This window comes from Symphalangus syndactylus, chromosome 14 (genome assembly GCF_028878055.3).
Source record: "Symphalangus syndactylus isolate Jambi chromosome 14, NHGRI_mSymSyn1-v2.1_pri, whole genome shotgun sequence".
Classification (NCBI taxonomy): Eukaryota; Metazoa; Chordata; class Mammalia; order Primates; family Hylobatidae; genus Symphalangus; species Symphalangus syndactylus.
Genome location: NC_072436.2, coordinates 38,653,891 through 38,679,034, shown reverse-complemented (window position 1 = coordinate 38,679,034; position 25,144 = coordinate 38,653,891). Strand labels below are relative to the sequence as shown.

The window sequence follows — 25,144 nt, the reverse complement described above, 5'->3', positions numbered from 1 at the left end:
AAATTTTTACAGTCTATCCATCTGACAAAGGGCTAATATCCAGAATCTACAAAGAACTTAAACAACTTTTCAAGAAAAAAAAACCCCATCAAAAAGTGGGCGAAGGATATGAACAGACACTTCTCAAAAGAAGACATTTATGCAGCCAACAAATATGTGAAAAAAAAGTTCATCATCACTGATCATTAGAGAAATGCAAATCAAAACCACAATGAGATACCATCTCACGCCAGTTAGAATGGTGATCATTAAAAAGTCAGGAAACAACAGATGCTGGTGAGGATGTGGAGAAATAGGAATGCTTTTACACTGTTGGTGGGAGTGTAAATTAGTTCAACCATTGTGGAAGACAGTGTGGCTACTCCTCAAGGATCGAGAACTGGAAATACCATTTGACCCAGCAATCCCATTACCAGGTATATACCCAAAGGATTATAAATCATTCTACTATAAACACATGCATACATATGTTTATTGTGGCACTATTCATAATAGCAAAGACTTGGAACCAACCCAAATATTCATCAATGATAGACTGGATAAAGAAAATGTGGCACATATACACCATGGAATACTATGCATAAAAAAGGATGAGTTCATGTCCTTTGCAGGGACATGGATGAAGCTGGAAACCATCATTCTCAGAAAACTAACACAAAAACAGAAAACCAAACACCACATGTTCTCACTCATAAGTGGGAGCTGAACAATGAGAACACCTGGACACAGGGAGGGGAACATCACAAACTGGGCCTGTCGGGGGACAGGGGGGTGGGGGTTAGCAGAGGGATAGGATCAGTAGAAATACCTAATGTAGATGACTGGTGGATGGGTGCAGCAAACCACCCGGCACGTGTATACCTGTGTAACAAACCTGCACATTCTGCACATGTATCCCAGAATTTAAAGCACAATAAAAAAAAATTTTTTTAAAAGAAGACACAAGAATTCTAAGTGGGCACATACCTAACATCTGAAATTTAACATATATGGAATTAAAATGGTTAGAACTGAAAAGAGAAACCCACAAACCCACAATTGTAGTTGGGGCCTCCATTATAGTTGGAGAGTTTAACAGTTCTCTCTCAGTAATATAAGACAAGCAGACAGAAAATTAGTAAGGATATAAGAGAACTGTATAATATATTAACAAACTAGATTAGACTGATATTCACATAGCACTTCACCTCAAAATAGTAAAATATACATTCTCTTAAGTACATATGGAATAGTCACCAAGATAGCCCGTCTTGGGTCAGAAAACAAACCTAGATACATTTAAAAGAATTGGAATCATACAATATATAGTCCTTGATTACATGGAATTAAATTAGAAATCAGTAATAGAAAAATAAATGGAAAAACACTTAAATACTTGGAAATTTAAAAACTACTTCTAAATAACTGAAGGGTTAAAAGGAAATTTGAAGGGAAATTAAAAAATATTTTGAACTGAACAAAAAATGAAAATGCAACATCATAATTTGTGGGATGTTAGCTAAAGCATTGCTTACAGGGACATTTATAGCACTAGATGCTTACAATAGAAAAGAATTGTCAAATCAGCAGTCAAAGCTCCTTCCTGAGAAGGCAGTGCTGCTTGAGCTGATAATGGTCAATGTGAGATTAAATGAGTTAATGTAAGGGAAGTTATCAGAATGATGTTATACATAGAAAGAACACAGTAAGTACTTTCGAAGAGTGGATGAAAGGTGGTGAAGATAACTTAGAGAAGTGGAGGTGAAGATGAGAGATGTGGATAAAGACATTTGGGAGTAAAAATCAAAAAAATTTGGTGATGGATTGGATATGGAGTCGGGAGGGGGAGGGGGGTATAAGCATGACACCAAGTCTGACTTCCACATCTGGATGGATGGTGGCAACATTCAGTAGGATGGGGAATATCGGAAGAGGACCAGGTTTGGAGGAGTTGACGTGGGCTTGGTTTTGCTCATGCTGAGTATACTGCTAACACCCAGCATGAAGAAAGTGCCTTTATTTCATCTGAACTTGGGATAAATGAACTTATGTTATGATAGTGATCCTCCCTCACTTCTGTAATACATTTTGCACAAAATCACTGCCACAAATGAGTCAGTAGGTGTCCTCCATGACCAAGAAGAGCTAAATTGCTTTCTTTTTCGTACATAGAGCCTGCATAGCAAGATTATCCTAAGCAAAAAGAACAAAGCTGGAGGCATCACGCTACCTGGTTTGATATTTTTTCCTGTACCTCTCCTTGTTCTCATATATAAGAACATAAAAAAGGATGTAATTTTATTTTGAATAATATATCAGAATAATGAAATGTACTTCATGAAACAAATTTATGTCAAATTTCCAAATTGAAAGTTATGGAATATATTTAATAGCTGCACAGATATGCATGCCGTTTATGGAAGAGTGCTTCTTTAATAAATCTAAACCTAGTTATGAATAAAAAGCATTGTTGCTAAAACTAACTAATAAGACACCACTTCCAGTAATGGCTGAGTCAGCTCATCTTGGACCAACCCACCCAGAGATAGCAACTGTAAACTCTGGGCAAAATAAAAAACAACTACCTGAAGGCACTGCAGAGCATTCAGAAGTGGGCAGACACTGGAGAGGAGCCTCAAGCCTGTAGTCCACTGCTTTATTTTTTTTTCTCTTTGTTTTCTTTTTTGTTCCTCTCTTTTCTTTTTCCTGTCTTCCTGTATTAGTTTGTTCTCCTGCTGCTGATAAAGACATACCCGAGACAGGGCAATTTACAAAAGAAAGGTTTATTGGACTTACAGTTCCACGTGGCTGGGGAGGCCTCACAGTCATGGCAGAAGGTGAAAGGCACATCTCACACGGCAGAAGACAAGAGAAGAGAGCTTGTACAGGGAAAACTCCCACTTTTAAAACCATCAGATCTCGTGAGATGCATTCACTATCACAAGAACAGTGCAGGAAAGATCTGCCCCCATAATTCAATCACCTTCCACTGGGTTCCTCTCATGACATGAGAATTGTGGTAGTTATAATTCAAGATGAGATTTGGGTGGGGACACAGCCAAACCATATCACTTTCTGTGTGTCACTTGAGCATTTTCTTTTTCTTTTTTTTTGAGACTGAGTTTTGCTCTTGCCACCTGGACTGGAGTGCAATGGCACGATCTCAGCTCACTGCAACTTCTGCCTCCTGTGTTCAAGCAGTTCTCCTGCTTCACCCTCTCAAGTAGCTGTGATTACAGGTGCCCACCACCCCACACAGCTAATTTTTTTGTATTTTTAGTAGAGATGGGGTGTGGCCATGTTAGCCAAGGCTCCATCGGTTCCCCCAGCCCTGGGACTGGCAAACTGTGAGTGAGACTCATTCATGGACTGTGACTCGATTTAGCAGATTATCAACCAGCATTAAGAACTGAAGCCATAATGGCTCACACCTGTAATCCCAGCACTTCGGATGGGAGGATTGCTTGAGGCTAGGCATTTAAGGCCAACCTAGGCAATAAAGTGAGATCTTATCTCTAGAAAACATTGCAAAAAATTAAATCCCAAGTATTCATTCAAGCTGAGCACCTACTCTCTCTCTGCCAAGCACTGGCAATACAAAAATAAACAAGACAGACATGGCCCCTGCCTGTGGAGCCTGATGCGTAATGAGGGCGGTGGAGAACAGCCAAGGAAATCTGTAAAGGCGCCGTGCCTGTCACGGTCCAGTAAGAAACAGAAACCATGATAGATGCTTCATGTGGAGGGCATTCAATACAAGGACTTGTTGACACAGTTGTTGGAAGGCTGGATGAACAGAAACGGGCCACTGAACAATCCAGAGAATAATAAGCACTCACAGTAGCTGCCACCCACCCCCAGAATCAGGGACAGAGGGGCAGCGATGCTGATGCTCAAACATATAGATGAAGCTGTCTCTGCCTTGCCAGCGCTCAGAACAGTGTGGGGGTGCTGGGAGACAGTGTTCACCCTAAAGAAAGGGCACTGGGACCCTCATCTCCAGCTGCTGCTGCTGATTCTGGGGAGACAATGGCAAGACTTGGAAAAGAAAGCAGGAAGCCCTCACTTCTCTCCTAACATCCCAGCCTCCCTCCAAGTCCTCCCCTGCCAGAACCTAGCAAGGAATCAGCCACCGAGGGAGCCCACACCACACAGCAAAGAGACGCTGGGAACCATCTGGCCTGGCCCCGCATCCCTGGCCTCTCCGGCCCCTGTCTGAACTTCCAGCCCTGGTCTTTCCCTGGCTGTCCAGCAGGACCATGAGCAGCCGTCCCTGAACCAGTGACCTCTCTCAACTCGGCCAAGACAAACAACCAAGCACACTGTCAGAAGGCCAGCCCACCCGGAGGGGTCCACAGCATTGACGGCTGCCCTGAAGGAGCCACCGGCTGCTGGCACGGAGCCTAACAGAGAGGCCCTGAGCAGTCTGACCCACTGGACCCAGGGCGAGCCCCAGACAAGGAGCCTTGCCAGTAGAAGTGCTGGCTCTCTCCGCCATTCCCAGGAGCTTTCTCCCCAGAGAACCTTCCCCTGGGCAGGGCAGATCTGTGGGAGTCAGGAGAGGCTCCTAGAGTGTTGTCCAGATTGGCAACACTCAGGGCAAAGGGCCCTAGTGCGGAGGAGCTCGAGGACCCCGGCCTTTGCCGCCTCATCTCTTTCCAGCCCCTCCCCTGCCTTGTCCATCCCTGCCAGCCAGCTCCTAGCCTCGGGCCCTCTTTGCCTCCTGAAGAGACCAGCCTCTCCCTCAGTCACCACCTGGTCAGGGTCCCCCATCTCAGCCAGAATGGATGGCTGCTCAGGCCCCACACAGGCCCCACCCCATTGGACAGGGCCAGCCCTTATAGCACGTTCCACAGCACTAGCTCCCTGTGGCACCACTTCCTGTCCCCTGGCCACAAACTGTCCCTAGAAGATACCAGCGGGATCCCAGAGTACAGCCTCAGTGGGATCCCCATCCAGAGGGGCCAAATATCATGGGTCTGGGACTCCAGATCTTCAGACCTCTTTCAAAGAAGGCTGGATTCTTTGAGCTTTGCTTTTTCACCTCGGCACTATTCACAGATTCCCCCCACCAACCTCTCCCCAGCACTGCCCATCTGGACTCTCTCTCTGCCCCAGTGATGTTGGGGGAGGCATGGAGGGGGATGTGAATTAATTTGAGCACCGTCCTCTCTGACAGCACATATTTTAGTAGTGTGTCCTATGCACCAGGGCAGTGGGGCATCTCAGGATGACAAGGGGTGCCAGTGGGGTCAGGGAGGAGGCAGAGTGGTGGGAAAAGCCTTCCCGGGGAATCCTGAGGGCAGGTTGCTCCCTACCCTACTGGGAGAATTTCTGGGGCCTGGGAGGTGATGGAGCAGGAAATATGTGAGGATGAAACAAATACACGTCTGTCACCATTTGGTTCAGGCTCCTGGCAGGAATGCCAGTCTGTGGCTGGGCCACAATGGAATGCCCAGAAGGTAGCAGGCGGTGCCACCTTCATAGGCATCTGTCCCAGGAAGCTGAGGCTGTGAGCAGCTAGTGAGTGGTGTGTTCAGCAGCCCCCTCCTCCTTTCTCAAGTGAGTCAGTGACATGTACCAAGCACTTGCTTTATGCCAGGCTCCGTGCTTTACTCCAGAGACAGAGACCTCAGGGCACAGTCCTGCCTGCAGGAGCTCAGAGTTCCAGCAGGAGGCAGGGAAGAGACAAAGAGAGACAATGAAAGTGGAGAGTGACCCTAAGGGAGGTGTGCTGGGGGGCTTGGTAGTCAAGGGTGGCTTCCTGGAGGAGGTGACATGGTCTGGTCCCTGCCTTTCAGGGTCTGGTCATAGATAGACTGGGGATCAGTTGGGGAAAGCAAAGCAGGCAATCCATCAACCAGTATTAAGTGACCTGGTGCCTAATGAAGGGCTCATCTTCTGGAAGCACAGATGAAGGTTTCAGTTCAAACTGAGGGTACTGAGTGGACCTCCCTGGGGTAGATTTCCACTAGACTCAACTCTCTCTGGGTTCTAGAAACATCTTAAGGCTATAGCCTAAGTTCCATAGAACTCCAGACTTGCTCCAAGAAATCAGACCCTTAAATAAGCCAGAACAGGGGCTATGCGTGTACCCCTTGAATTCTAGCTCCATGCTCTCTGATGCAGTAGCCACTCACCACGAGTGACCATGGAGCACCTGGAAAGTCGTCAGTTCAAAATGAGATGTGCCAAAGTTAAGTACACATGGCATTTTGAAGACTTCACACAAAGAAAAAAATATGAAATATTCCTTATGTGTTAAAATAGTAACATTTTAGATATTGTGTGTTAAATAAAATATTTTACTAAACTTAATTTTACCTGTTTCTCTTAACTTTTCCAGTGTGGAGACCAGAACATTTAAGATTATGTGGCTGGCATTTCTCTCAGGCAGTGCTGTTTCTGTTCACACCTGTGCTGCTCTGGGTCCAGCTCCTTGTGGGCTCTTGCCTCGTGAGTGCTTCTCATGGGTTCACAAAGAAACCGGCGGCAGCATAACTGGCACAGAGGAACATGGGCCAGATGCGGCTAAGCCCAGAGAACCAAGCCCTGGAACCTTCAGAACTCATCGGTGACTGGAAACTGGTCTCACCCTCCACTAAGAACAGCTTCTGAAATAAATGAGGATGCACGCCATTCTCCTATTTGAAACTCAAGCTGGAAAACCCCCAAACCTGAGAACTCTCAAAATGTATTTGCTCTGTCATCACAGAGCATTCACAGATATTATTGCCACTGCATTGAGGCTGACAGAGATGCAACCGGCCAGGACTTCAGTTCTGAGCTGCTTCCTCTCTCACCTTGCTGCTGAGCAGATGGTTCTCAGTGATTAGACATAATAGAATGGGGCTTCAGCACTGATTTTACTCATCTGTCTACGTAATGCATTGTCTGCAGACACCAGGCTTTCCTTTCCTGGGAAGTCTTTTCCTTCCCTCTTTGGATTCTGCCTCCACTGCACTGCCCACGTGATCTGTCACACTTCCATTCCTCTCAAAACACCATTACAGATGTTTATTTGCTGAGGCCAACTTGGGCACATTTGAATACTAAGCTATATTGGAGTGTTTTGCTGCCCTGCAATACAACCCGGTTACTAAAAAAGCAAAGGCATTGAACCTATGTTTAAAACCTCAGCTCATCTGATTACTGTGTTAGTGGAGAGTGAAGGCTGATGCAATCCTAAATCTGGCAGCTTCAGCTACCAGGTGCGACAGGAAGTGAGCAAAGTCAGGCATCTGAAGAGCAAGACACAAGAAATGGTTGTCATGGCACCAGTGAAGTCTGAGGGCTGGAGTGACATCTTGGGGTATCTGGGACCTGACTCCTGCACCCCAGTGCCAGGTACACACAACTGCTCAATATCAGTTAGTCAAAGGAACTGACAAACTCAGTATCAGCTAGTCAAAGGGTGGAAGAGTTGATTACAGAATGCTCAGGCCCTCTGGATCCTAGGGGCTTCTGTCGTATCTTCAGAGACAGAGATGTTGCCCCAGATGGCTGGGAGCTGGCCTGGCTCTATCAGTCAGGCCTCCGTGTTGCTCTAAGCTGGCCTGGCACCCACAGCCAGGCTATGATGTTCTCATGTGGAACACGATTTCACCAGTATCAACAACAGACAAGGCCACTCCGTGACCATGATGAAGACAAAACCAAGACTATAATCACACAGACAAAACATATTGTCCACATCACAAAAATTGCCCAATATCATTGATGAGTAACTGCCCCTTCTTTACCAATGGTAGCTTTAGGTTCACTCCATTCTTCTTACTTTCTAGGTAAGAATTGTTAACGATATCCAGTTATAGAAGCAGCCCTGCTTACTGAAGGTATCCAATCCAGAGCTAAGCTCTGCTTCCTTGGTCCTAAACCCTCTAAGTCCTAATGCTGAGATAACTGCAGCTTCCCATGGCGTGTGATTTCCCTTATTCAATGGGTAAATAAATCCAACTTTGTTCAACTGTGTGTGTGTTCCTGAATGGTCTTTGGCTAAAAGGAATTAACAGTCCTCAGCCATAAATGCCCCTTCACAGGCTAGCAGTGCCTCTGGTAGCCACTATGCCTAAATCATAGGTAGAAAGGAGGAAAAAAGGAAACAGACAACAAGAGAGAGAAATCAATGGTTGTCAAGTTCCATTCCAGGGTGACAAATAGAGATGACTTCTACAAAGGGCACTTTCCTGTGGCCCACCCGAGGCTATATGCAATGTTCTCCTCCTTCCTCCTACCAAAGAAAGCGCATCAGAAGACAGAAATGGATTATTATAGGATTAACCATGAGCCTACACACACAACCTAACCATTCACTAACTCCAGTACTTTAACAAATTACTTGTCATGCAAGTTACAACTTATGGACACAATTAAGGAACACAAACTATTCAAAGCCCTATAACCACCTTGAAGTAGGAACAAGGCCTAGAGCCAGAGAAGTCTGGTCCGCTTTCCAGTGGGTGACCTGAACAAGTTACTTAAACTAAGCCTCTGTTTCTCACTCAGCAAATTATAAGAACAAACACCATAAAGATGCCATAAGCTAACAGGGCAAAAACCCAAATAGTGCCTGGCACACATTCAGGTTCAAATATGATAGCTCCCTGCTTCCCCTCCTTGCCACTTTAGGATAAAATTTGAAACTACTTATAATAGTTCAATAAAAATAGTATATCAAACCAAAGCCCAGTCCCTGAAATAAAAGGTAGCTTCTTGGAACGATTACTCCAAACTTAGCTTTTTTGTGGAGCTTGCCTGTCTCCATTAGAATTTTCCCATAAAAAGTCGCAACATGCCATCTCTGGCACTTCTTGAGAACAACATAAGAGTATCCTCCCAGATACTACAAAACCCCCAACCTGAAGACCAGGGGTTCCAGGGCTGGCTCAGTCACTAACTAGCTCTGTCTGTGACAAGTGACTTATCCTATTCAGGCCTCCTTCTCCACTGTAAACTGACAGCTTATTTAACTGTAATTAGAAGCACTTTAATGGAGTCAAAGCCAGCAAAGACTCCACGTAGGAAGCTGTTGCCAGAGTCACCTGTCAGCCACTTTTCCCACCCATGACTCACCTCTTGCCCACCTGCCCACTGTGTTCCTCCACTACATCATTCCTCTGTCAGGGTGCCTGTCAGGCTCACCAGGCTGGAAGCCTCTGGAGCACAGGAGGATCTTACTCATCTGTGTCCCATCCTCTCCCGAATTGGCCCATGATGGGAGCTCAAACAGTCTGATTAATGAAGAATATAAAAACTTAATGAGAGATTGTAGCTGAAACCAAACTGAATAGATTTTATTCAAATCAGAGTGATTTTCCTCCTTTGATACGTTCCAGAAGTGTGACCGCTTACCTTCGTTATAACTATTTCCCAAAAACCAAACTTGCAGCTCACCCTTGCCCCTCAGATTCATCATTAATCACATGTACTGGCATGTGGGTCACAGGAAAAAAATTGTTTTTTCCATCTAATTTATTCCATCTAACTCCCCAGAAAGATCGCATTTAATGAGCTTTAATGAAGAATCTTTAGTCAAAATGTATCTTGCTGTACGTGTGCCTAAAGCATAGCAGGTGTTTTGTTTTCAAGAGAAGAAAACCCTAACATCGACATTCAAAGAACTACAGATCCATCACAGGTGCGAATGCCTGTGAAACCCACAGAACATTTACATGTGATGTGGTGCATGCAGGTGTTTTTCAGAAATTCAGCTTAACTTTGTTGTTTATCTTTATTCCTAAATTTAATCGATGCCACAAGAGCTTTAAAGGATTATGTCAAAAATTAGTTCTATCAAGATCTCAGCTAAGATGTAGTGCCCGTTTTGTGCAAAAACTATAACCCAAATTAAAAGAAAATAGAGTACTCCTAACAATAGGCTTCCTAACAATATGTGAAGCAACTATTTTTAAAGAGCACCTTGAGAGTGAAGAGGGAATTCTGAAAGAAATAAGCATCTTTAATGCCTTCTCTCCTGATTAACTTTTATTCTACAACTTGATTTAGCAAGAATTTAGATGCCAACATGTCTGATCATTATTATCCAAGCATCAAAATAGAGAGTAAAATGAGGGAAATGACTGTTCCAAGTATTGTGCAAAGTTAGCAAGGGGAAATCAGGGTTCTCAGCATCAAGACCCTTTAATAGCAGGATGGATTCCTTTGAGCCTTTCTAGAATGCTCACTGAGCTGGTCAGGCCTTTCCTTTCCCTGTTATGAGGCTCTTTTCTGGAGAGCTGACTGTTTTATCAAGCAGATTGTCTGCAGATTACAGAGTTGGGGGTGCTAATGAGGAAATTCAGGTTACCTGTTTTGCTGCATATCAGCATCCATGACTAAAGAAGGGTTGACTAATATAAAATGTGGAGATAATTTGTGACTTTTGTTCATCTGTGTTACCCTTCATGCATGAAGAAAATTAATACCTTGCCTGACAAAGGGCTATGGCATATTTCCTTAGATAACTGACATATCTGGAAGACAGTGCTCCCAGAAATAATGAAAGTATTTACCTATTCTTTGGTTCAAGATTTCTTGAGTGAATTCCACCCCTTATCACAGATCTGATGTACGCTGGGTGGGCAAAACTGATTCCTCTTCCATCTTGGCTTTCCTTCTGTGGCCATTTAAATTTAAATTCTACAATAAAGACAAAAGAGTCAAAATGGCACCACACTGTTTTATTTAAACCTGCAAACAATATAAAGAGGTAAGGACTTCTGACGCCAAACCATGCAAGTAATAACAAAGGAACAGAGAAAAATATTAATAACAAAAAGAAAATCATTAAAAATAAAAAAACAAAGTACTTCACATTTCACAGCAGTGCTTTGGCAGTACTGGCAAGCATTTCTGGTCAACTGCTTCCAACAGCAGGAATATGAAGAAACCCCCAGATCTTAGCAAAAGTGTAACCACATTTTCTCCCTGACAGCTTACATTCCAAGTCATTCCATACCATACCGCTCCACTCCACAGTTTTATAAACCTGATCTTAAGATGTAACTAGGTATTACGTGTGCTCACAATAAAAACTAAAAACAAAACAGAGGGTAGCAGACAAGTAAACAAAGTTTCCAGTAAGGCATCAGGAGATCACTGCTGGTGGGCCCCTCACTTTACCAGCCTAAAGAAATTTTGATTTTTATTTCTCAGCAAACTCAATATTCAGAAGCTTTACCAGCAGACTCAAGTCAAAGGTTTTAAATACAGTTCACCTCTTTTTTTTTTTTTGGTAAATATTTCATATAAAATATGAACTCAAGTTCTACTTCATTTAAAAAACTGAATATTTTAATAGTAAAAATATATGTTTATATTTCTCTTTTTAAAAAGACATTTAATAACGATACTTCATAAGACTGGATTTAACTTCCCCTCCCACTCTTTCCCCCACCCCCCGCCACAAGTTGTCCACCCTGGCAGAGATACATTAAGGCAAAGGCTCCTGGAGAGGTACGTCCACCTTGGCTGTGGGCTGGAGACTCAAGGTGAACACACTCTGCTCCTTGCAGGGTCAACAGAAAGGCTTCTCCCTCATGTTCACTGAGCCATCCTGCATCCCAAAGTAGACTCTCTCAGCCATGTTGATGAATAGGCCTGTGTCCACCACACCTGCAGGACAAAGGACAGAAAGAAACATTGTTTCGGCCTCCCAAAGCAAAAAGAGACTCAAAGACTGCAGGGTCACTGGAAGCAACTGTCATACACAGCATTGGACGAATGACAAATCTAAAGCCTTTCTCTCCCACAGAGCAATGAAAAGAGATTCTGATTATCTTCATTTCTTCTTGCCACCTCTTTCTCCCCTCCCACTTTGGCCTTCTTTCTGTACCCAAACATGCTAAGCTTTGTCCTGCCCTGAGGCCTTTGTTCATGCTGTTCCCTCTGCCTGAGCCAGTCATTGTCAAGCACTTCAAGAGGCTGGCTCGGCTCTGTCCTTCAGACATATCAGATGGCAAGTCATCCTCTAGAGACCCTCCATGACTACTCCAACCAAGGAGCCCCACTACCAGTTATTTTCAATCACACCACCAGCCTTGAAAGATTTCCTCGGAATGGGAGGAGATATTTACAAAGCATATTGTTAGGTAACAGGGGTACCTTAATGGCGCCGGTTCCAGGTTCTTCTCCCCTCCTTGAGCGGGCACTGTCTGAACCCGCCAAAGGAGGGCCAATCAGAAAGAAGCATCTCCCCCCTTCCCTTGGGCCCACCCCACGTAGGCCCAAGGGATATAAAACCCAGCACACCAGCAGCTCTCTCTCTTCTCTTCTCCTCTCTCTCCTCTTCTCTCTCTCCCCCGCGTGACCTGACCTCTACCTCTCCAATAAAGATCTCTTGGCTGCCACCGGTGTCGTCTCTGACTAGCCTGTCGCCCTTCACATATACCTGACAAATGACTCATATCAAAAATATAAACAATTTATAAATCATCAAGAAAAAGACAGAATCCCCATAGAAAAATGGGCAAAAGACTTGAAGAAGTACCTCACAAGAGAAGCTATCCAAAATGGCCAATAAACATTTTAAAAGATGCTCAAATTCATTCACTGAAAGGAAATACAAATTACTATTACAAGATATCACTACACACACACTGGAGTGAGTGTAATGAAATTTTGCTGGGATGCAAAGACATTCATACACATTGATGGTAAAAGCTGAGCTGGCAAAAGCACTTTGGAAATGTTCATCTTTCAAAGCTGACGGATTCACACCTTAACCACTCAGCAATTCTACTCCTAGATATGCCACTGTTAGGCATATATATGGTCATCAAGAGACATGTGTAAGATGTTGATAGCGGCACTTTTCCTATTAGCTAAAAACTGATAATACCCAAATGTCCATCACGAGTAGAACAGAGGCTGGGTATGGTGGCTCATGCCTATAATCCCAGCACTTTGGGAATGAAGCCCAGGAGTTCAATGGAGCTCCAGATGGAGCTGATGGAGCCCAGGAGTTCGAGACCAGCCTGGAAAACATAACATAGAGATGGCAGCTCTACAAAAAATACAAAAATTAGCCACGCATGCTGGCACATGCCTGTAGTCCCAGCTACTCGGGAGGCTGAGGTGGGAGGATCGCCTGAGCCCAGGAACAGAGGTTGCAGTGAGCCATGATTATGCCACTGTACTCCAGCCTGGGTGACAGAGCAAGATCCTGCCTCCAAAAAAAGAAAGAAAGAGAAAAAACTAAAAGAGTAGAATAGATATAAACTTTTTTTCACACACATACAGATGATGGAATATGATTCAGCAGTGAAAATTAACAACTACACACAATCTTTACCAAGAATATTTACATATACGCACACATACTTCAATGACATAACACTTTAACTGTAAGAGAAAAGGTATAGTGGACCAGGTATGCAGGGAAACAGATACCTACACACACTGCTGGTAGAAGGCTAAGTGAATACAAGCTACAGACGGCAATTTGGTACCATCTAACAAAAATCACAGACACATTAATCCTTTCATCTAGTGATTCCCTGCTGGCAAAAATCTGCAAACATAAATGACCACTAGCAGTGATCCAGTTAAGTAATAATGTTACATAGGTAAAGTGGAATACATGCAGGTATTCAGAAAAAAAAGAAACAAAGAAGCTCTTTTATAAGCCAATGTGTAATAATCTCCAAGACAGGCAAGGCAGGAAACAGAACATGTATAAACCAGGCTACCGCTAGCATAAAAAGGGGTGGGGCGGGAGGAATTTCAATTTGTGTGTTTATGAAAGTCCATCTCAAAGGCCACACAATTTTGGTAACACTGGCTGCCTCCAGATAGGGTAACTAGTTGGTTGGAAAAGTGGCAAAGAGGATTTGCCACTGTTTAACTCATAATTTTAAACTACACAAATTCAAAAGGATAAATACAATGAAAACTTGCAGGAAAACGGCAATAGAAGACAGGATTAATATGCAGCACCCACTTGGACAGACAGAACAGTGTGTGGAGACGCACATTGTGAACTTTTGCTCCAAGAACCACCACAGGAACATACCAGGAAAACCAAAAGAATTCACAGACCCTTTGAAAGAAGTGGCTTGCTGCTGCAAACTCCGTTAAGACAGCCAAAAAACTGTGAGTTCCCAAAGTGTGAGAGGGGGAAAAGTTTGCCTCTGAACATACATCCCCACTGGGGAACCTGAAAAATCCAGATCACAGGAGACGGATTTAACCTTACCTAGAGCTGAAATGGATTTAGAGAGCTGAGCAAACTATAAAAGTAGAAGCAGCAGCAGAAAGAGCCCTGTAGACACTCCCAGTCCCCAGCTTGAGTCCAAGGAAGCCATCTCTGGCTTTATCTCACAGGGGTCCTTGGGGAAGAAAAGGCAGCCAGCAGAACTGGGGAGGGGCCACAGGGTGAAGGAAGCTTCTAGCTGAACTTCGTAATAATTTCAAATGAGCACAAATTTTCCTGAGCAGAATGTGGTAGGGGACAAATGGGAAGTGCAGATACAAATGAAGAACCCACAGCCAAAGGTGCAGGCAGGCAGGCAGGGAGGGGTGAGGCCTGAGAGGCCTGCCTGCTTTCTCAGTAGGGAGGCCTGTAGCCTGGGGCAAGATGTCAGCCCTGCTCACCATGATGGGGCATGGTGGGAGTGAAACTGGCCTTGCTGGCTGTGTGGCAGCTGGGTGGGGGTCTATCACTGCCAGCTTTCTCCTACTTCCCTGGCAGCCTGTATGACGCAGAAGAGGCAGCCATAATCCCCCTGGGAACATAACTCCATTGACCTGAGAACCATCCCCCCACCCCCTACAGTGGCCACAGCAAGCCCTGCCCAAGTAAAGTCTGACTCAGATCCACCTAACTGCCCTAACCTGATGGTTTTTCTCTACCCACCTTGGTAGCCAAAGACAAAAGACATAAACTCTTGGGAGCTCTATGGCCTTACCCATTACCTAAGAAACCAAAATACTTATCCTGGCCAACGTAGACAAGCTTGTATCCCCCCTATACTACCGCAGCTGATGCTTTCTCGAAAGCACCACCTCCTGGCTGAAGGCCAACCAACTCAAGCCACTACAGAATCTCATAACAGAACAACCCTGCTCCAAAAAGAGGAAAACAACAGCTAATTCCACCGCCTGCAACATCCTGGCTAACCAGAGATCCTGAGTCTGTCCACGTGGCAACTTCACTGCTAGCATAAACCAGCATTCAAGAAAACCAGTGCACTAAACAAAAATACAACCAGGGACTCCCACAGAGTCCAGTTCACTCTCCTGCCACCTCCACCGAAGCAGGTGCTGGTATCCACAGCTCGGGGACCTAAAGACAGATCACATCACAGGACTTTCTGCAGACATTCCCCAATACCAGCCTGGAGCCCGGTAGCCCCAGTGGGTGGCTACCCCCAGAAGGGCATAACCACTGCAGTCCAGCTCTCAAGAATCCTCATCCTTAGGGGAAGGTGAAGAACACCCCATCAAGGGATCACCCTATTGGACAAAAGAATCTGAACAGCAGCCCTTGGGTTCCAGATCTTTCCAATGAAACAGTCTACTCAAATGAGAAGGAACTAGAAAGCAAATTCTGGTAATACGACAAAACGAGGTTCTACAGCACCTCCAAAAGATCACACTAGCTCTCCAGCAACGGATCCAAACCAAGAAGAAATCTCTGAATTGCCAGATAAAGAATTCAGAAGGTTGATTATTAAGCTACTCAAGGAGGTACCAGAGAAAGGTGAAAACCAACTTAAAGAAAATTTAAAAGGACTCCAGAGAAACAGATATCATAAAGAAAAGACAATCAAACTTCTGGAAATGAAAGACACATTTGAGATATGCAAAATACACTGGGAAATTTCAACAACAGACTAGAACGAGTAGAAAAAAAGAACTTCAGAGCTCGAAGGCAAGGCTTTCAAATTAACCTAATCCAAGAAAGACAGAGAAAAAAAGAATCAAAAAAATGAACAAAGCCTCCAAGAAATTTGGGATTATGTTAAACAACCAAACATGAGAATAACTGATGTTCCTGAGGAAGGAGAGGAGAGAAATCAAAAAGTTTGGAAAGTTTACTTGAGGGAATAATTGAGGAAAACTTTCCTGGTGTTGCTGGAAATCTAGGCATCCAAATAAAAAAGCTTGAAGAACACTCAGGAAATTCATTGCAAAAAGATTACCACCTAGGCATATAGTCATCAGGTCATCTAAAGTAAGACAAAGGAAAGAATCTTGAAAGCTGCCAGGCAAAAGCATTAGGTAACCTATAAAAGAAAGCCTATTAAATTAACAGCAGATTTCTCAGCAGAAGCCCTACAAGCCAGAAGGGATTGGGGTCTTATCTTTAGCCTCCTTAAACAAATTAATTATCAGCCAAGAATTTTGTATCCAGCAAAACAAAGCTTCATAAATGAAGAAGAGATACATTTTCAGACAAACAAATGCTGAGAGAATTCGCCACTACCAAGCCAGTCCTACAAGAAATGCTAAAGTGAGTTCTAAATCTTGATACAAAACTCACAATATGCCTGAATAGAACCTCCTTAAAGCATAAATTTCACAGGACCTATGAAACAATATCGCAGTGCAAAAAAACAAGGTATCCAGGAGACAACTACCATGATGAATAAAACAATACCTCATATCCCAATATTAACGTGGAATGTAAACTGCCTAAATGCTCTACTTAAAAGGTACACAATGGGCCAGGCTCGGTGGGAGGCCAAGGCAGGCAGATCACCTGAGGTCAGGAGTTTTGAGACCAGCCTGGCCAATATGGTGAAACCCCATCTGTACTAAAAATACAAAAAAATTAGCCAGGCATGGCGGTGGGCACCTGTAATCCCAGCTACTCGGGAGGGTGAGGCAGGAGAATCGCTTGAACCTGAGAGGCGAAGGTTGCAGTGAGCCAAGAACATGCCATTGCACTCCAGCCTGGGCAACAAGAGTGAAACTCCGTCTCAAAAAAATAAAAAGATACACAATGGCAGAATGCATAAAAATCCACCAACCATGTATCTGTTGTCTTCAAGAGACTCACCTAACACATAAGGATTCACATAAACTTACTGTAAAGGGGTGGGAAAAGATATTCCACACAAATAGAAACCAAAAGCAAGCAGGAGTAGCTATTCTTCTATGAGACAAAACAGACTTCAAAGCAACAAGTTAGAAAAGACAAAGAGGAACATTATATAATGATACAAGGATTAGTCCAACAGGAAAATATCACAATTCTAAATATATATGCACCTAACACTAAAGCTCGCAAATTTATAAAACTGTTACTACTAGACCTAAGAAATGAGATAGATGGCAATACAATAATAGTGGGCGACTTCAGTACTCCACTGACAGCACTAGACAGGTCATCAAGACAGAAAGTCAACAAAGAAACAATGGAATTAAACTATACCCTGGAGCAAATGGACTTAACAGATACCTATAGAACTTTCCACCTAACAAGTACAGAATATATATTCTTTTCCTCAGCCTGGAACATTCTCCAACATGACAGGCTACAAAACAAATCTCAATAAATTTTAAAAAATCTAAATTATATCAAGTATTCTCGCAGATCACAGTGGAATAAAATTGGAAATCAACTCCAAAAGGAACCCTCAAAACTATACAAATACATGGAAATTAAATAATCTGCTCCTGAATGATCAACAATGAAATCAAGATGGAAATTTAAAAATTATTTGAACTGAATAATAATAGTGATACAACCTATCAAAACCTCTGGGATACAGCAAAAGCAGTGCTAAGAGGAAAGCTCATAGCCTTAAATGCCTAAACCAAAAACTCTGAAAGAGTACAGATAATCTGAGGTTACACTTCAAGGAACTAGAGAAACAAGAACAAACCACACTCAAACCCAACAGAAGAAAAGAAATAACTAAGATTAAGAGCAGAACTAAATGAAATTGAAACAAAAATACAAAAAAGATAAATGCAACAAAAACCTGGTTCTTTGGAAAGATAAAATCGATAGACCATTAGTGAGATTAACCAAGAAAAGAAGAGAGAAGATCCAAATAAGCTCAATTACAAATGAAATGGGAGGTATTGCAACCAATACCACAGAAATACAAAAGATCATTCAAGGCTGCTATGAACACCTGTATGTGCATGAACTAGAAAATCTGGAAATATACAAGCCTCTTAGATTAAAGCAAGAAGAAACAGAAACTATGAACAGATCAATAACAAGCAGCGACACTGAAACAGTAATTAAAAAAACTGCCAACAAAAAAAGTCCAGGACCAAATGGATTCACAACTGAATTCTATCAGACATTCAAAGAATTGGTAGCAATCCTACTGAAACTATTCCAAAAGATGGGAAAAAAAAGGGAATCCTCTCTAAATCATTCTATGAAGCCAGTATTACCCTAATACCAAAACCAGGAAAGATCATAACAAAAAAAGAAAACTACAGACCAATATCCCTGATGAACATTGATGCAAAAATCCTCAACAAAATACTAGCTGGCCAAATCCAACAGCATATCAAAAAGATAATACGCCATGATCGAGTGGGTTTCATACCAGGGATGCAGGGATGGTTTAACATATGCAAGTCAACAAATGTGATATACCACATAAACAATTTAAAACAAAAATCATATGATCATCTCAATAGATGTAGAAAAAGCATCTATCAAAATCCAGCATCCCTTTATTATTAAAACCCTCAGCAAAATCAACATAGAAGGGACACACCTAAAGGTAATAAAAGCCACCTATGACAAACCTACAGCCAATATTAGACTGAAAGGGGAAAAGTTGAAAGCATTCCCCCTGAGAACTGGAAGAAGACAAGGATACCCAGTTTCACCACTTCTATCCAACATACTACTGAAGTCCTAGCCAGAGCAATCAGACAAGACAAAGAAAGGGCACCCAAATCAGTAAAGAGGAAGTCAAACAGTTGCTGTTCACTAATAATATGATCATATACCTAGAAAACCCTCAGGACTCATCCAAAAAGCTCTCAGATCTGATAAATGAATTCAGTAAAGTTTCAGGATACAAAATCAATGTGCACAAATCAGTGGCACTGCTATACACCAACAGCAACCATGTAGAGAATCAAATCAAGAACTCAACCCCTTTTATGACAACTACAAAAAAAATAAAATACTTAGGAGTATACCCAACCAAGGAGGTGAAAGATCTCTACAAGGAAAACTACAAAATACTGCTGAAAACTACAAAAACTATAAAATACTGCTGAAAAAAACCACAGACAACACAAATGGAACACATCCCATGCTCATGGATGGGTAGAATCAATATTGTGAAAATGACCATATACTGCCAAAAGCATTCTACAAATGCAATGCCATTCCCATCAAAATACTGCCATCATTCTTCACAGAACTAGAAAAAAAATCCTAAAATTCATATGGAAAAACAAAGAGCCCACATAGCCAAAGCAAGACTAAGCAAAAAGAACAAATCTGGAGGCATTACATTACTTGACTTCAAACTACACTATAAGGTCATAGTCACCAAACAGCATGGTACTGGTATAAAAACAAGCCTATAGACCAATGGAATAGAATAGAGAAGCCAGAAATAAAGCCAAATACTTACAGCCAACTGATCTTCAACAAAGCAAACAAAAACATCAAGGGGGAAAGGACACCCTATTCAACAAATGGTGCTGGGATAACTGGCAAGCCACATGTAGAAGAATGAAACTGGATTCACATCTCTTATACAAAAAATCAAATCACGATGGATCAAAGACTTAAATTGAAGACTTGAAACTATAAAAACTCTAGAGGACAACATTGAAAAATCCTTTCTAGACACTGGCTTAGGCAAAGATTTCATGACGAACAACCCAAAAGCAAATGGAACAAAAACAAAGATAACTAGGTGGAACTTAAACAGGGAACTTCTGCACAACAAAAGGAACAGTCAGCAGAGTAAGCAGACAACCCATAGAGTGGGAGAAAATCTCCACAATCTATACATCTGAAAAAGGACTAATATCTAGAATATATAAGGAACTCAAATTAGCAAGAAAAAAATCCCATCAAAAAGTGGGCCAAGGACGTGAATAGACAGTTCTCAAAAGAAGACATACAAATGGCCAACAAACATATGAAAAAATGCTCAACATCACTAATGATCAGGGAAATGTAAATCAAAACCACAATGCAATACCACCTTACTCCTGCAAGAATCAAAAAATAATAGATGTTGGCATGGATGCAGTGAAAAGGGAATACTTTCACACTGCTGGTGGGAATGTAAACTAGTACAACCACTGTGGAAAACAGTGTGAAGATTCCTTAAAAAACTAAAAAGTAGAACTACCATTTGATCCAGCAAAACCACTACTGGGTATCTACCCAGAGGAAAAGAAGTCATTATATGAAAAGGACATTTGTACACACATATTGATAGCGGCACAACTTGCAATTTCAACAATATGGAACCAGCCTAAATGCCTATCAACCAACGAGTGGATAAAGAAAATGTGATATATATACACATACACACACACACCATGGAATACTACTCAGCCATAAAAAGGAATGAAATAATGGCATTCACAGCAACCTGGATGGAGTTGGAGACCATAATTCTAAGTGAAGTAACTCAGAGATGGAAACCCAAACATCGTATGTTCTCACTTATAACTGGGAGCTAAGCTATGAGGACGCAAAGGTGTAAGAATGATACAACGGACTCTGGGGACTCAGGGGAAAGGGTGGGAGTGGGATGAGGGAGAAAAGACTACGCATTGGGTACAGTGTACGCTGCTTGGGTAATGGGTGCAACAAAATCTCAGAAATCACCACTAAAGAACTTATCCATGTAGCCAAACATCACCTGTTTCCCAACAACTACTGAAATAATTTTAAAAATTAAAAAAAGAACTCCCAAAGACAGCTCCAAATAAACAAATGAAATGGAATAGTGATCGAGTGACAAAAAGCCAACAGGTAGAGCAAAGAGTTGCTGAACACAAATAAAGGTCCGTGACACCAAACTGTGCCTATGCAACTGGATCCTTCCCAAGATGTGCAAAGTAGCCACTCAAGACCCGTTTTCAAAATGTCTGCAATATAAGGAGAAAACTTCCACTTATCCAAAAAACAGTTAAACCAGGTTCAGAAAAGGCTTTAAAGAAAGAGCAGAGATGAATGGGCAGCAGTCTAAGGTAAGACTTTAGAGCAACTTCTCTTTAAATTACTAAGATGCTGGGTGTGACTGACCTCCCCCAACTCCCCAATAAAATATAGTGGAAAGAGCAGAGGATGCTAAATGTGAACCTAGGGGAAAGAACTCCAGTAGCCCTGGCCCTTCAATTCAGTCACTCTGCTCTGGGTGGAACACAACAAAACATCAAAGGGAGTTGTTCTCTAAGCGTCCTCACATACTGTGTACGAATGCACATGGTAACAGAGATAAACAGGGAAACTCGCCCTACTTCTGTTCTCCTGATACTGGTCCAGCCGTCAATCTAATGGACTCAATCAGGAAAAGAAAAAATGAGGAAAGATACAGCAAACCACTCTGATTGTCCTGTAGATATCGCATTATGATTTAATAGTTGGCCTCTTTTATCATTTTCCTCACTTTAAGTTCCTAACAAAACTCTGAACGTCTTTAGGATGCAGCTTCTACATACTTTTTTTTGAAGAATCACATATGAGGGAAATTTCCTTACAAAGGATATTTCACAATCTTAAGCCAAGAAAGGTCTAACCAGGAGCAAGAGTGACACCTAGTGGGAACTGCAAGAAATTCACCTATACGGCACCCGCATTGGTGAGCCCTTTCCTCCTGGGGCCCTGGGTTTGTTTGCATTATCACCAAGGGCAAGTTCTCCCATTTTACTAACAGTGATTTGCAAATCTTCTCTTCCTCCTACCTTCTTGGCTGTTTAGTTCTTCCATTAAAGAGAGAACACTAACCAAGAAAATGAGTATAAGCCAACTCATCTTTTTGACTTAACGTGGTAAAAGACTGTCAGTAAAAAACTAAAAATAACAAACTAAAGTAGAATTGGAGCCAGGCACAGCAGCTCACACCTGTGATCCTGGCACTTTGGGAGGCCAAGGGAGACACTGAGCCCAGTTCAAGACCAGCCTGGACAACATCGTGAAACCCCGTTTCTATAAAAATTCAAAACTTAGCCGGTCTTGGTGGTGTGCGTCTGTAGTCCCACCTATTGGGGACGCTGAAACGGGAGAATTGTTTGAGCCCAGGAGGTCAATGCTGCAGTAAGCCTTGATCACACCACTACACTCCATTCTGGGTGACAGAGCGAGACCCTATCTCAAAAAATAAATGAATAAAGTAGAACTGGAAGAACTAGCTTTTCATTACACAGCTTATATTCACACTATTTTAAATCCCAACTAGCACAGGTATATCTTAGAATCTTAGTATATTTAATTAATAGTAACAATAGTACCTTTCTTTCAAGGGATTTATTCATTCAACAAACACTTTCCCTTCTGCAATGGGCACTGTTTTAACTCATTTAATCCACCCAATAACCTTATAAGGTAGGTACTAAAATTAACTAGCCCCTTCTATATAGGAAGAAACTCAGGCACAGAGATGTTAACTAACTGCTAAAAGGTAACACGCCAGAGCACAGCTGGGTTAGGATCCTTATCCAGCATACTCTGCTCCATTAAACTGGCCTGAAAGGTCCTGTCAGCCAGTTCTGGCCCAAGAATACTCCGTGATAGGGAATATTCTGTTAGCCTCTTAGTCTCGCAATATCCTAAGAAGCTGATACCTCTCAAGACTGCCTCCTCCTTTTAATCCCCCTGTATGAGCCCTTGACACCTCCTCTAGCCTGGACCAGGACTCCAGCCTCATAACTCATCTCTACACTGCCCACCCATCCTTCACGCAGGGCCCCATCCTGGCTCTTATTCCATCATTCCCTGGTACAGCTGCATTAGAGGCTCCCCAAGGCTCTAAATGTTCATTTCACACAGCCTCTCCTCACCTGGTGCTTCAGCAAGTAAGCATTAAACATTCAGGGTCTAGTGGCAGACAACTTAGGGTGTCCATCTTGGTGCTGTCTTTGGGCAAATGGCTTAACCTTTCTCAGCCAGTGCCCTCCTCTGCAACTACCTCATCAGAGTGGGAAGCAAAGGAAACATTTTTAGACACTTAGCACCGTGTTTAACTTATGTTATGCCAAGGCATAGATGCAAAACCACCTCTACAGCATAGAACATCCTCACATTCTCCCAAAAAGAAACTTTTTGTGTACTCTAGACTCTTGGTATTCCTCTAGTAGAATTGAGCACATTCTATCTTATTTGTAGGCATGGCTTCTACACATACACACAGATTTCTCCAGGTTTACATCAATTCTACTTGAGGACAGATTACAAGTCCTCCAGATCGAAGTATCCCCTGTAACACACAGCACAACATCTTGCCTTTGGCACACATCCAATGAAAGTGGATTAACTGAGTCATTTCCCCCCCGCTTAAGAAGACAGCCCACAAAAAAAGGCTGCAGTCTAGCTCCCGGAAGGAAAGTTTCTACCCAGGGATGATGGCCTTATTTCAAGGCAAGTCCCCTCTGAACTTCCATCAGCTTCAGGACTATCCCAACTCAAACAGGCTGTGAAATGCGCAAGCAACAAAGCTGCTAGGTAAGCAACAATTGTTGGGGGAAGGGAATACGGCAAAGGAGGTGAAGTTAAAAACCCAAACATGGTATAAAGGGAATTCTTCCTTCCAACCAAGCCTTACAAAGCCCATGTCCATTGTGCCTTCTGTGGCCAGATGTAGGGGCCAGTTATGAAGGGCATGGGTGTGTATATGCCTGGTGAACGCCACTCATGTTACCTGGGATCATTTTGATAGCTGTGTTCACTTCACTCCATTTGTGTACCCGGTCAAACTTCCAGTCCAAGATAAAATTCCCATTATCTGTCACCACAGGACCCTAGAAGATAATTTTCCACAGTGACCAAGTATGCAAATACAGGTAAGCAGAGAAGGACAGGAAAGTAGAGGGGATAACCAAAGACAAGTATGCATTTTAACCTGCTCCCACTTTATGCTTTCCAGAAGGTGTGCTGTGAAGTGGTAATAAGCAGGAGCTTTGAAATCAGAAAGACTTAGATTGGAGTCTTTTTTTTTTTTGAGAGAGAGAGAGAGAGAGAGAATACAAGCCTCTCAACAAATGTATCAAGCTATTTTTACTCACATGAGCTCCCACTATGACTATGTGAACACGTCACAATTATCACCACATTCCTATCTGATTTCTGGTTCATTGTTCTTACTTCCTTAAGTTAGTCCAAAATTCATTGTTCTTATCTGCTTCCTTAAGTTACTACTTGGCTAATAAGAAAAAGGGCAAGAAACAGAGTCCAAAAGACAATAAGAACACTAGCAGCAATGTGGCTTTCAAATAAGAACTCTGACAGGGTCAAGGTTGAACGACTTCTCAATTTCGTGCTGCATTTCTTTTATGCGCCAACAATCTGAACGTCAGTCAGAGCACTGTACAACCACTAGGAATAGAACTACAGTTTGTTTTTAAAAGTCACAGAAATACTGGGGACAAAATATATCAAAATAAAAATGTATCAGGGTAGGGTGACAGATCTTTTCGATATCCTCCAAAATGTTTATGTAGTTACATATGTAACTGTGGTTAGCTTCTGGATTGCTGTCTTTGCTTATTTGTTTATTTAAGTATAAAAAAGAGGGAAAAGTTCTGCGCAATCCACTTTAGAAGCTAAAGAGAAACACGAAAAATTTGGACCATCTGGAGTGTATTCCTGGGGTAGAGTTCACACACCCCAAGAAATTCTACTTCTTGTCACATTTAACCACAGAATGAGAGGAAAGAAGAGGGAGAAAAGAAGTTACACCATGGAACCTAAAAAACTTTCTGCTCCAAACGGGTTCCCAAAGCCAGTGTTTCACAGCTGCCAATCAGGGTGTTCCAGGCCTCAGGCACAAAGGTCAGATCACCTGTGGGATGTCAGAACCTGAGGCACAGGGAAAGAATCATTCCCCTATCTGTACAAAGGAGATGCACTGTATTAAGTGTGGTCTTGTCTACACAAGTTTGAATGCAGAAACCAACAGGCCAACTCTCTGAAAATAAACAAATACATCAATTAAAAATAAACAAAAGCCAATTGACTGGTGGAGGCACACAGGACCTAACTGGAACAGAAGGG

At 42.6% G+C, this 25,144-nt stretch overlaps 1 protein-coding gene across 2 annotated transcripts in view; it reads right to left on the bottom strand.

The window, feature by feature from the left end:
- Window positions 1-10,643: 10,643 nt before the first annotated feature.
- RPIA (ribose 5-phosphate isomerase A) overlaps window positions 10,644-25,144 on the bottom strand; it is a 63,390-nt gene continuing 48,889 nt past the window's right edge. For both annotated transcript variants that reach the window (XM_055241049.2, XM_063616613.1), the window contains 2 exons: window positions 23,793-23,892; window positions 10,644-11,592 (listed from right to left, as the gene is read on the bottom strand). In XM_055241049.2, coding sequence (XP_055097024.1) covers window positions 11,495-11,592; window positions 23,793-23,892 — 198 coding nt within the window. In that variant the 3' untranslated portion in view covers window positions 10,644-11,494. The remainder of the gene's footprint in view (window positions 11,593-23,792; window positions 23,893-25,144) is intronic.